Source organism: Mastomys coucha, unplaced genomic scaffold, assembly GCF_008632895.1.
Source record: "Mastomys coucha isolate ucsf_1 unplaced genomic scaffold, UCSF_Mcou_1 pScaffold11, whole genome shotgun sequence".
Taxonomy (NCBI): Eukaryota; Metazoa; Chordata; class Mammalia; order Rodentia; family Muridae; genus Mastomys; species Mastomys coucha.
In genome coordinates this window covers 2,603,107-2,615,284 of record NW_022196893.1, presented here as the reverse complement: position 1 = coordinate 2,615,284, position 12,178 = coordinate 2,603,107, and the positions used below count along the sequence as shown (strand labels likewise).

General features: G+C 42.6%; 1 protein-coding gene and 1 long non-coding RNA gene across 4 annotated transcripts in view; one reads left to right on the top strand and one right to left on the bottom strand.

Annotated features, from left to right (window-relative positions):
• The window catches only part of Col22a1 (collagen type XXII alpha 1 chain), a 248,131-nt gene that overhangs the window by 169,941 nt on the left and 66,012 nt on the right, over positions 1–12,178 (top strand). The window contains exons 41-44 of the mRNA XM_031345491.1: positions 2,268–2,303; positions 2,907–2,960; positions 4,500–4,544; positions 7,772–7,819. Of these exons, the coding sequence (XP_031201351.1) occupies positions 2,268–2,303; positions 2,907–2,960; positions 4,500–4,544; positions 7,772–7,819 (183 nt within the window). The remainder of the gene's footprint in view (positions 1–2,267; positions 2,304–2,906; positions 2,961–4,499; positions 4,545–7,771; positions 7,820–12,178) is intronic.
• Positions 9,993–12,178, bottom strand: part of LOC116073526 — a 66,279-nt gene continuing 64,093 nt past the window's right edge. For all 3 annotated transcript variants that reach the window (XR_004111848.1, XR_004111852.1, XR_004111853.1), the window contains one exon: positions 9,993–10,179. This is a non-coding gene — a long non-coding RNA (uncharacterized LOC116073526). The remainder of the gene's footprint in view (positions 10,180–12,178) is intronic.

Below are 12,178 nucleotides of genomic sequence, written 5' to 3'. Positions count from 1 at the left end.
TAGCATCTGATGCCCCTCTTGGCATGGAGACCAATAGTAGAAAGTCCCTTCTGTATACTCCTCTCTGTGTCTTTATTTGGTCTTCCTTGTGTATGGATAAGGATTTAGCCATTATCAAGTGCTATGAGAGTTGGATAATAAGAACCCATCAATAGTTAAGTGATGCTATTCACACTCCACTAGCTTTTACGAGGTGAAATACTTCTGCATAGAAAACTGCTTGCTCATTGATGGCTGCATCCTGGTCTACAGAACATGTTGAAAGGGGATGGAAATGCTTGTGTCTGTAGAGGCCATTTTTTGAGACTCTACTCAGTAGCAAAGTGTAATGTTGTGGTGGATACCTTATCATACAAAGCCTGTGATGCTTTGTCCAGAAAAAAAGAGAAAAAGCACATAAATGTTTATGGCATTTTGTTATGATCCATCAAATGTCCCAATTTTACATGTTTTGTTGTTTGTTTTTGTTTTTGTTTTGTGTGTTTCAAACATCTTGATCTAAAACCTAGACTTCTTGTCCCTGCCTCAAACAGACCTACTTTCCTCAGGGCTATGCTTCTCTGTCATTTCCTTAGATCTTTGCTTCCCCTGGTGTGTCACTGTGTACTTGTAAAGATGCTTATCTGCTCTCTGGCAGCTCAGGGACAAAAGCAATAGGGGATCTGGGTATTTTATCACAATGCAGGGACCCTGGCCTTTGAGTGAACGTTCTTCTCCCTCTTGGGAATACTTATGCTTTCCTGGGTACTGCTACAAGATGCAGGGAATAGTGAGCTGAGGACAGGGGCGTGGTTAATTCCACTATGCAGGGCTTTCCCAAGTATGACAAGGTGAGTCCAGGCACAAAGGCATGTCACCATTCTGTATGAAAACACTAGTCTGGTAGCAGAGGGTCATGGCACAGGCTGATTTGTTCTTTGAAAACAGAGTTGCTCATAGATAAACTAAACTCTGGCCTGTTCAGGAGGAACCAGTGCCTCTCCAAGGGTATGTAAGATGGGAAACTCTGGGCACACCAGAGGTATGTGGAAGGGGTGGGACAGGACTGAGGATCCCTGTGGGAGCAACAGTGTGTGACACTTGTTCAGGAGAAGACAGAGGAATGTATATTAGCAATACAGTTTACAAAACAGAGCTTGGTGATATATGTTTGTAATTCCAGAACTAGGGAAGTGGAGGCAATGGGATCAAGAGTTAAGGTTATCCTTAGCTACATAATATTGAGGACAGCCTGGGCTACATGAAGCCCTTTTTTTGTTTGTTTTTGGTCTTTAAGAATGACCACAGCATGTTTAAATGGTGATATGAGCATGAACATTCTTATTTGGTTTGATAATTTGTTTATTCTTTTTTTTTAATTAGATATTTTCCTTATTTACATTTCAAATGATATCTCCTTTCCCAGTTTCCCCTTCGGAAAAAAACAAAAAACAAAAACAAACACCTGTTCCCTCTCCCTTCCCCCTGCTTACCAACCCACCCTCTCCTGCTTCCTGGCCCTGGCATTCCCCTACACTAGAGCATAGAACCTTCACAGAACCAAGGGCCTCTCCTCCCATTGACTAGGCCATCCTCTGCTACATATGCAGCTGGAGCTATGAGTCCCACCATATGTACTCTTTAATTGGTGGTTTAGTCCCTGGGAGTTCTGAGGGTACTAGTTAGTTCATATTGTTGTTCGTCCTAAGGGGCAGCAAACCCTTCAGATCCTTGGGTCCTTTCTCTAGCTTTTTCATTGGGGACCCTGTGCTCAGTCCAATGGATGGCTGTGAGTCTCTACTTTTGTATTAGTCTGGCACTGGCAGAGCCTCTCAGGAGACAACTATACCAGGCTCCTGTCAGCCAGCACTTGCTGGCATCCACAATAGTGTCTGGGTTTGGTGATTGAATATGGGAAGGATTCCCAGGTGGAGCAGTCTCTGGATTGTCCTTCCTTCAGTCGCTGCTTCACACTTTGTCTCTGCAACTCCTTCCATGGGTATTTTGCTCCCCCTTTTAAGAAGGAATGAAGTATCCACACTTTGGTCTTCCTTCTTCTTGAGCTTCATATGGTCTGTGAATTGTATCTTGGGTATTCCAAGCTTCTGTGCTAATATCCACTTATCAGTGAGTGCATGCCATGTGTGTTCTTTTGTGATTGGGTCACCTCACTCAAAATGATATTCTCCAGATCCACCCATTTCCCTCAGAATTTCATAAAGTCATTGTTTTTAATAGCTGAGTAGTACTCCATTGTGTAAAGATAATTTACTTTTTTCTTTTCTTAGGGCCCCTCAGGACAACCCGGAGATAAAGGACCCCCGGTACGGTATGCTTTAGATGGAGGACTCTTAGCACAATTGTAAATCAGAGGCAATCAAAAGTCACTCAAAATTATTCACACTAGACAGACTCTCCAAAATATGAGCATGGGCTTCTAGGAACATTGGGGTGGAAGTGGCAGGTTTAGTTATTCCAATATTACTGTTTTATAGTCGGGCACACTGAAACTGGATTTGCCTGTTAGCATCTTTCCATTACAAAAGTGGAACCTCAATTTAGTGATTTTAACCAAATGGCCAGAGGAACTGGTTTTGAATTCTGGCTTTACCCAGCCACAGAGCCAGGAACACATGAGAGGATTTCTACCAGCTTGTAACATGGAGGCAGCAACAGCTATGAGCCACCTTGGAAATTTGTTAGGCTCATTTTATACTAATGTAACTGGAGAGCTCCCAAGATGCATTTCTTCTTAGGAACAGTCACCGTTGTTGGCCATTTTCAAGCATTCACTGTATGCTTGCTGGTGCATCTTTTGCTTTTGAGTCACCTCGAGCAGAGGCGCTACCTATCAACTGCTGGTATTATACCAGACAAATGTGAGGCCTGTCTTCTCACAGTTTGAGCCTGTCTTTCTTTTTCATCAGGGATCTCGAGGCTTACCTGGATTCCCCGGCCCCCAGGGACCAGCTGGCCAGGATGTAAGTAAAAGAAGTTCCATGGGGTTAGTCAGTGTTTAGAGTCATTCCATGTGAGCAGCATCCATGCTCAGCCACATTTCTGTGGAGCTCCAGAGTGTTTATGTATTTTTAATTTTCTGCCACTTGTGGATTTTTGAATGATTCACATTTTTTTTAATTAAGCATTATTATGTTTTTAGAACCCTGTATACTCCAGGGTCTCCAGTATACTGTCTCTTAGTTCTTGGTCATTCTATCTTGATGACATTGGGTCTCATTCTTCCTGTTCCCCTCTCCTCAAAGGAATTATACAGGATTAGCTGAGGCCCCTTGGGACAAGACCCATTTATGATGCTGATGGCAGACATCTTTGGTCTTCATCTCCTGGCCTTTGATCTAAGATCCCAGAGTTCTGGATCTGCATGTCCCTGATACTCAGCAGCATGCTAGGCACCAGAGGCATTAGAAACACACACACTGGCAAAATGAATAAATGGCAGCTCTGAGTTTTTAATAGGGCAAAGATGCTTTAGTAAGCAGCAACATTCACTGCTTATATCCTGCCTGTGCTTTTTTTGGTCCCCATTAAACAGGGACAGTATAACCCTCTTTCATTCACTGGGTTCTATTTCACAAAGGAAGCTCCTCTAGTTCTTGTTTCCTGACATTCAGGTTTACCTGTTCCCCTGCCATCCTTTTTTTTTTTTTTTTTTTTTTTTTTTTTTTTTTTTTTTTTTTTTTTTTTTTTTTTGATATTTTCTTTATTTACGCGTAAATTTCTCCTTTCCCAGTTTCCCCTCCAAAAAACAAACAAACAAACAAACAAAAACATCAAGAACAAACCCCTGTTGCCTCCCCCTTCCCCATGCCTGTCACCCCACCCTCTCCCACTTATTGGCCCTGGCATTCCCCTACACTGGGGCACAGAACCTTCACAGGGCCGAGGTCCTCTCCTCCTATTGAAGATCGAATTTGTAATCTTCTACTTTACACATGCTGCTAGAACAATCAGACCCACCATGTGCAGTCCTTGGTTGGTGGTTTATACCCTGGGAGCTCTGAGGGTACTAGTTAGTTCATATTGTTGTTCGTCCTAAGGGGCTGCAAATCCCTCAGCTCCATAGGTCCTTTCTCTAATTCCTTCACTGGGGACCCTGTACTCAGTTCAATGGATGGCTGTGAGCCTCTACATCTGTATTAGTTTAGTATCCAGTCATGAATGAAAACATTTTCTTCTCAAAGCCACTTCTACCCCTCATATTTGGAATAAAAGATCAAGACAGATTTGCATGTGGATATGTGTTTGCATGCACACAGTGTACACAAGGTGGTTGTAGTTTGAGGTTCTAGAAGGGACTTATAGAAAGTTTTACTTTCCCCTACACTCTTACCACTGTCACCTGGAAAGCTCAACTAGGTCCCACCTTCAGAGTTGGGTGAATTGTAGTTGAGTGCAGCCAAGTCACAGTTGGCTGAGGCAGAGAGCGATAGAGGGATGCATACAGCAGATAGAGAGGGCCTGGTCACCACAGTGATGGCTTTCTTTCTTCTCTCTTTTAGGGTGCACCAGGAAATCCAGGAGAAAGAGGGCCTCCTGGAAAACCAGTATGTCACCTGCCCGGTCTGGATGAATGCTGACTGTCAGTCAGGGTGCCAGCGAGAAATAAAGTGCAATTAAGACAGTTCAAGAGGCTTTCACAAGGGAACCAACTGGGCAGAGGGAAGTCATTTGGGGTGCAGTGCAACCAGGGATACACCATGGTGTGGAGCTTGTTTGCAGAGTTAGGTGCTGGCTAGAGTGGTGAGATGAGAGCTGCGGATTCAGAGCCACTGCCAGAAAGCCTGGCCTGAGGCAGGTGCACATCTTCTTACCCTTCAAGCCCCTGACAGGACCTCCCTTTGGTCTAACTGCCATGGACCAGCAGAGGACGATAGCCCTGAGGTACAATGAAACAAGACACAAGACAGAGTGTGGAACTAGTATAGAAACTGGACCATAGTGGCATCCATTGAAAATTCCAAACTTGCTTGTTTTCTGTCTTTTGGCTAGCTTGAGTGCTGGCACCATTTAGATAGCCAGAAGTCATTATTTTCGTTCATATGAGAATGGGAGACTGATTCTCTATGAGCTTGAGGAGGTTCTGATTACAAGTCAATTGAAGATTCAACAGGTATCTCTAATGTACAGTAACCCTACCTTCTGGGACGCATCCTGAATTGGCTGTGGTAGGAGAGAGATACCAAAGGTTTGGCCAGGTGAGCAAGTCACTCAGAAGAACTCATAAGGTTGAGCTTGTCTGTGGGTGGAAAGGGCCTCTCCATGAGGAAATAGACCATGAGAAGATGCTAAGCAAAGTCCAAGAGAATATGGCCATCAGGTAGGAGTCTCAGACCTGGAGACTCTTCCCACAGTCTACTGTTGGAATCAAGTTTCTCAGATGGACACAAGTTTCATAATGGGTCTGAGGAGTTGCTTGTCCTCTTGGCAGGCATGGCTTCAGGCAAGTTCCGATGGCATAGAGAATGTTGTGGACTCATATATCCCTCTCTATCTTGTTCAGAGAAAGAGTGGGATCTTGTTCTGTCTCTGGGCCTATGACACTTTCCAGTGAAGACTCCCAGGGGGATATATACATAATAAGTTACATTGGAAATTGTGAAAATAACTCCTTTTTCCATCACAGACCCAGCTTTATAGCAGCCAATGAAGCTGTTTGCAAACTATGTCATTATTGCAGGGAAAGGCCATAGTGAAACAGGTAGAAGAGCAAGACTCAGGCAAGAGGCATGGAATTTTAAAGTAACATATGGCATGTGCTAGACATTGACATGACCTTGCAAGGATAAACTGGCAGAATGCAACAGAAGGTATAGGCAGTTGTGTCTCACAGATGGTCATCATACGAGTATCACAGACAGCTCCATCATTCTTCAACTAGCCCCATCCCACATGGAGCTGTACAGTGAGTGGCCTATAGAGCTGTCTCATCTTCAGGCAAGGCCTGATCTCTGCACCTCCCTGTCAATCACTGGCCGTATGGCTTCTGCATAAGTGCTAATGAATGTTCTCAGCAGCAGAGGCTGGGCAGGAGTAAGGAGACTCTAGGTGGGTATAGGTTGTGTCCTCTTGGTCTACATTCCACCATGTATTACCTGAGGTCATTGGGCCTAATCTCTAGCACGTGGCCAACTCCTGAAAGGCATCCATGATACCTGGCTATGAATCTTATGTCTCCTGAGCTAAGGTTACTATTTCCCCACATAACCAAAGTGACTTTCTTTAGACCTTTCATGAGGGTTACAGAAAAAAATGATATGAGCAGGACCCTGATGAAATTATCTCAAAGCCTTTCTGTTGTCTGTATTCACCCCCTTTCCTCTCGGTGACTCTGTGAGTAATGCTCAGCATACTCAAAGGGCTCAGGCCACATATTCAAAAGCACAAGCAATGGTATAAGAGATCACAGTACAGTGCTAACTGCCTAAAAATGTCCCATGGAAGCTGTCTGGACCCTCCCACCCCCTGCACAACTCATAGGACCTTCTCAGGAAAACATAAACGATCTCAACTAAAAAAAAATTCCCCTTTAAACTGAAAGGTTAATAAATTTCTATTAGAAAGGTCAGATTTTTCTCCAGAGTATCTCCTGCTGACAACTGGGAACAAGCGACTGTCTCACCCTGATACGCCTTTAGCAACTGCATGCTAAGTGGGTTCTCCTTGTCATGCTAGTCACTCCACCACCCCCAAACCTGGGGTATTCTAGCCCCAGTGTTTCTCAGAAACCTCACAGTTTATTTCTCAGCGTGTTGATTGAATTGTTGAACTTTCCCGCACAGGAGACAACATCAATCTTCGGTAGCCACCAGCAATTAACTTCTCAAAAGCAGTCAGTTGGCTTGTCAATTACAAGATGAGATGAAGCCTCTGAGCTAAGAAAAATGGAAATTTATAGAGAAATCGTCTAGGTCTTACTCTCTTCAGGGTCATTACTATAGACCAGTGTTGTCCCAAGCTTCTCAGTGGAGTCCATGTGGGGAGTTGTCCTATTGTGCTCCTGCCCACTGCACGGTCTTCAGCTTACAGCAGAGATTCCCAATCCTGAATGAATGTTTAAGGGTACCACTCCTCTGTAAGTTGTCTTTCCTTTTCCTTTTCCCCAAGTGTTCCTTGAACCCAATGCAGTCTGAATTCTCCACCTCTCCTGTACTGCAGATTGGCTACAGGCATCATAGGGCATGCTCCATCTCAGTAGGTTTGTGAGTCCAGTGGCTGTAGCATCTTACACACATAACTTCAGGCATGACTCAGTTCCTCTTTCCAGAACCAAATACTTTCACCCCAGAATAAAGTGTGTTATTTAAAATGTTCTTTCACCCACCAGAGCTGAAGACACAGGTTTATAATCATACTAGGCTGTGAGTGATTAACAGCAATAGCTTTTGGCCATTTGGAAGATTCATGACAGGTAAACTGTAGGCAGTCTACCCCTTTATCTCCCCATAATATCTGTGTAACCTAATAAGGTTTGATAGAGACAGGGAGGGAGAACATGATGGGACAACACGAAGAGATTGGGGGCAAGAAGGCCTGAAGACCTCTAGACATGTCTAAGCCTGGACAGCCTGAATGGCTACTGCTCTGACAGAGTCTCCTTTGGTGGTTACCAGGCTGGGACTCTGATAGACCTGCTTGTATCCCATGACTATTCAAACCTGCTGTGAATACTCAAAAGAGCTTATACTCTGAAGGCCATTCACTCTCTGAAGATGCATGAAAGATACTGTATGTATGCATGTGTGTATGCACTTACTTATTTTTACTTTGACAGGGCCCTTCTTCACTGCTGTCTCCAGAGGACATAAATCTCTTAGTAAAGGTAAAAGTGCATGTGTTAAAAATGGTGATGGGGGAGTACAGGACTCAAAACCTTTTCCCTTCCTTGAACAAATATTCAATAGTATTAAAAACAGCAGCAACAACATCTGTTAAGAATTCATTGTGTTACCAGCATCTGTTAAATCCACATGATTCAATATGACAGCCACCAACCACATATATCAATGATTTGTTTTATGGGTGTATTTTGCCTACATGTATGAATGTGTACTATGTGCATGCAGTGCTCACAGAGGCCAGAAGAGGATGTTCGGTCCCCTGGAACTGGAGTTATAGATGGTTGTGAGCTACCATGTACATGTTGGGAATCACACTGGGTCCTCTGGAAGAGCACTCAATTCTCTCAGCATTTACAGCTATCTACCTAAAATTATGTACAACTTAAGTTCAGGCCCTTGGTCATACTGGGCACATTATAAATACTTAATGACCCTATGCAATTGTGAGGTTTCTGATGAGACAGTGCAGACATGGAACAGAAGTTCTCCATAGGGTAATGTTCAAATGCTTGGTGAACATTGTTTAATCTACTTTCAATCCCATAAGGTAGGTATGACTCATGTTGCTGTTGTGCATATATGAAACCAGAGACCAAGGTGGGTAATAGATAGAATAGATTGTTTTGGAATCAGAATCCAGTGTGCATAGGCTATACTTGGCCAGTATAAATATGTCTTCTGTTTGGAAAATGGCTGGATGCAGAACCAATGAGTTGGTTTCTGGTTCTTGGCTGTTCAAGAATAAAAACACAGGCCTTTGGAGATAAAGACAGATTCTAAGCCTGTAGACAGCACAGTCCTGACTTGATGGAAACATAACTGGTTTACAGAGGGATATTTTCTTCCTCAGAGAGATACAAAGCACCTAGCATAACTGGACAAGAATGAAGTGGGATATGGCCAGAGTCATAACTGGAAGCTGAATTGTGGAGGTGCCCAGGTGCATGGCTTAAGGGTCTTGAATCTTGACTGCTACAGAGCTGAGCAGGGCTACAACAGCCTTGGGTTCATTTTCAGAAAGAAGCTCTGTGCTCATGGTGATGAGAATGGAGGACCCTTGGCTGGCTCTACTTCAAGCCTTTGTCTCAACACTGTATTTCACATGGTTGTAGATCACTACTTCTTGCATTCTAAAACTGACTGAATTACAGCTGAAGGTCTCTGGTTAACATATGAACTCTTTGGGGGGGCAAATTTAAAAAAACAATGCATGAAAAAAATCACATAAGCTTGAGGCTTTTAATCTTCCTATACATTGAGATGTTTTAACGGAAAATCAAATTTTATTAAAACATGAGGAATAGATTAGTGTTTATAAGTTTTTATTGACAGGAGAGAGTTTTTTTTCTACACAAAGATTATATGAAATAGTTATTTATTGGTTCAATCTCTTGTTTATTAAAGGCTTTTATTGATTTAATTCTTCATGGTTTGGTGGCTCTGTGAGGACCAGAGTTTGTAGCAGCCTCCACCCTTTAAACCTTAGGATATCCCAATCTGTATGGCAGTGATAACCAGAGAGGATAAGACTTCATTGCCATAGCACTGAGACTGACACTGACTCAAAGGATATTCTCCAGCTGCTATAAAGGATGCAGTTGTGTTCATCCAGGCAGACAGAAGCATAGTGATAACTTGAGCACTTGTGCTCTGTGCCTGGAAACCTTTAGACCATAACCTGCCCTTTGGGATTTGGCTGGAACTGTGGTGCTGGCCATCTTTTGCTTTGATTCTTGAGTCTATAGCCACTGTGATGATTTAGGTTCAAGTCTGACAGTCTATTCCAACTAACCGGGAACTATGAAGGTGTCTTTCACTATCAAAATAACTACTGTCCCTAAGCATTTTGGAACAACACATACCTCATCATGACAGCTTGGAGATTGCCTCAGTAGAAACCCGCCCTGTAAAATGACTTCTGTAGTTAGATCTTTGCCCTGGGAGGCCAACTTCTGAATGTCTTCATGAAATGCCTCTCTTTAGGGAGTCTTATTTTACCTACCCCTCCCCCAAGTTCTTGGGCAGTGTTCTATTACTGACTTTTTTACTATAATTGAGTCATGGATGAGTCTGTAGATGGAGCAAGACATTAGGTGTAGGTTGTCAAATAATAAACCACATAGTGATATATATCAACTATACTTTATTGTGCTTTAATTCTGTGATTGTTGAGATGTTGGGCATTTTCCATTCATTATTTCTTGGAGTTGAGTTCCTCATTTCACAAGCAAGGAGATTGAGGCTCATAAATATAAGCCCATATTCCAAGTGGGCAGAAGCCTTGTAAAGTCATATGCCAGAGATATGAAGCTACATGCCAGTAAGGTCTGGTCATGACCATCTGGTTGGAAAAAGGACCTATGGTTAGTCTCTAGAAATTCAGAGAAAGCATGACTTACCCACATAAGGGGTGTAGTATCTAGAGAAGCTGAGTTCCAGGGTATCAACTGCCCAAAAGAACATCAGTAATACTAAGGGGTGCTTGGCTCATCTTGTGCTGACTGATATTCGAGACTAGTTCAGAAGGTTGGATCTAGAATTTTTCTAGAACAGTAGGCTATGTAAGACTATAGGGAAAACCTTTGCTGGAAACAAGACAAAGTGGTGAGGATTTTGTATTTCCAGGTCCAAAAAAAAAAAATCTTAGCAGCTTGAATTCTTGCTGTCATCAAGTTAGCTTCATTTTTGCTCATCTATCCCTCCCTCTGTCCACTCATCCACTTAGTCATTGAAACATCATCCACCATCCATCCATCCATCCATCCATCCATTTACCTATCTCTTCCAGTCATTCACCTACCCATACATCCATTTATCCATGCCATCTACCTACATCGATTCATCTTTTCATCAATCCATTGTTACAATGGCCCAATTATACATCTCATTTAAATGTGCTGTAATAAAAAGCCTAGATCTTCTCTGCTCTTCTAATTTTAAAATAAACTAAGTTCTTCCTCCATTTTACCTCACCATTGCTTCATATAGTCCAGCAATTATACTACTATCTAAATATACAGTTTCTCAAATAGCATACTGAAAGAAGATGAGATGAGACATGAAAAAGTCAAGTGGTTGATCGATTGGTTCATCATTGGACAGTTGGTTGGGTCTTCAAGCTTCACTTATTGAACTCAGAACCATGAAAGACTATTTGCTGTGAGCTGTTCCTGCAAAGATCAAGACTGTTCTCATTCTCTCTACTTTGTGGGAAAAGAATAAACTTAAAAGCAGACCACCCAAGAGTGAGACCAGTCTATGAGAGCATGATGAGCCCATCTCTGGCCAGATGCCATCAGGAAAGCTTAGAGTAGAAGATATGTAAAGTATATTTGAAGATTACATAGGGGAGAAGCAAGAGAAAGAATAACTTGCTTTCATGACAGAAAGTGGGACAGTGGTCGCGCACGCCTTTAATCCCAGCACTTGGGAGGCAGAGGCAGGAGGATTTCTGAGTTCGAGGCCAGCCTAGTCTACAGAGTAAGTTCCAGGACAGCCAGGGCTACACTGAGAAACCCTGTCTCGAAAAACAAACAAACAAATCAAAAACCAAAACAAACAAAACAAACAAAAAACAAAACAAAACTAAAAACAAAAAAACTACATTCTGAAATTTGAGGAGAACCCAGGTGAATTAAGAATTCCTTGCTGGGCAGTGGTGGCGCATGCCTTTAATCCCAGCACTTGGGAGGCAGAGGCAGGTGGATTTCTGAGTTCGAGGCCAGCCTGGTCTACAGAGATACCCTGTCTCAAAAACCAAAAAAAAAAAAAAAAAAAAAAAAAAAAGAAAAGAAAAAATCTTAAGACTGTATGCCATTGACTATGAACCCATAGAGTGGTCACATGCTTTTATTTGACCTATACAGAGCAATCAGTGGTCCTTGGCTAATATATTTACTTTGTGTTGATTAACACCAACTGACCTTTAGATTTATATGGCCAGTGGTCCCACCATAGTATCCAACAGACCAGAAGCTTTGCAAGTATCTTTTACAAATGAGTAATGGGCCAGTAACAATGGCTGAATGTTCTGGGCATTGTCTACCTGGTCTCACTATTTTCTTAGTGCTTTCTTTCTGTTATATTACTTAAGTTTCCTATAAGAAGAGAATGAATAGAAGATCTTAGGAACAGATGATCCAAGAGCGGGGGATAGGATAAGGCTGGAGTATAGTCAGGTTACTTGATACTTGACATGCTGGGAACTTTCAAGGTCAAGAGGTGACACAGATAAGTCTGAGGTTTTGAATTTACTCCAGGAACAGCATTTACCTGTCTTGACAAAAAGCAAAGCTGAGTTCCTGGGAACATTTATTAAACGTCTGTCCTGGGAAAAGAAA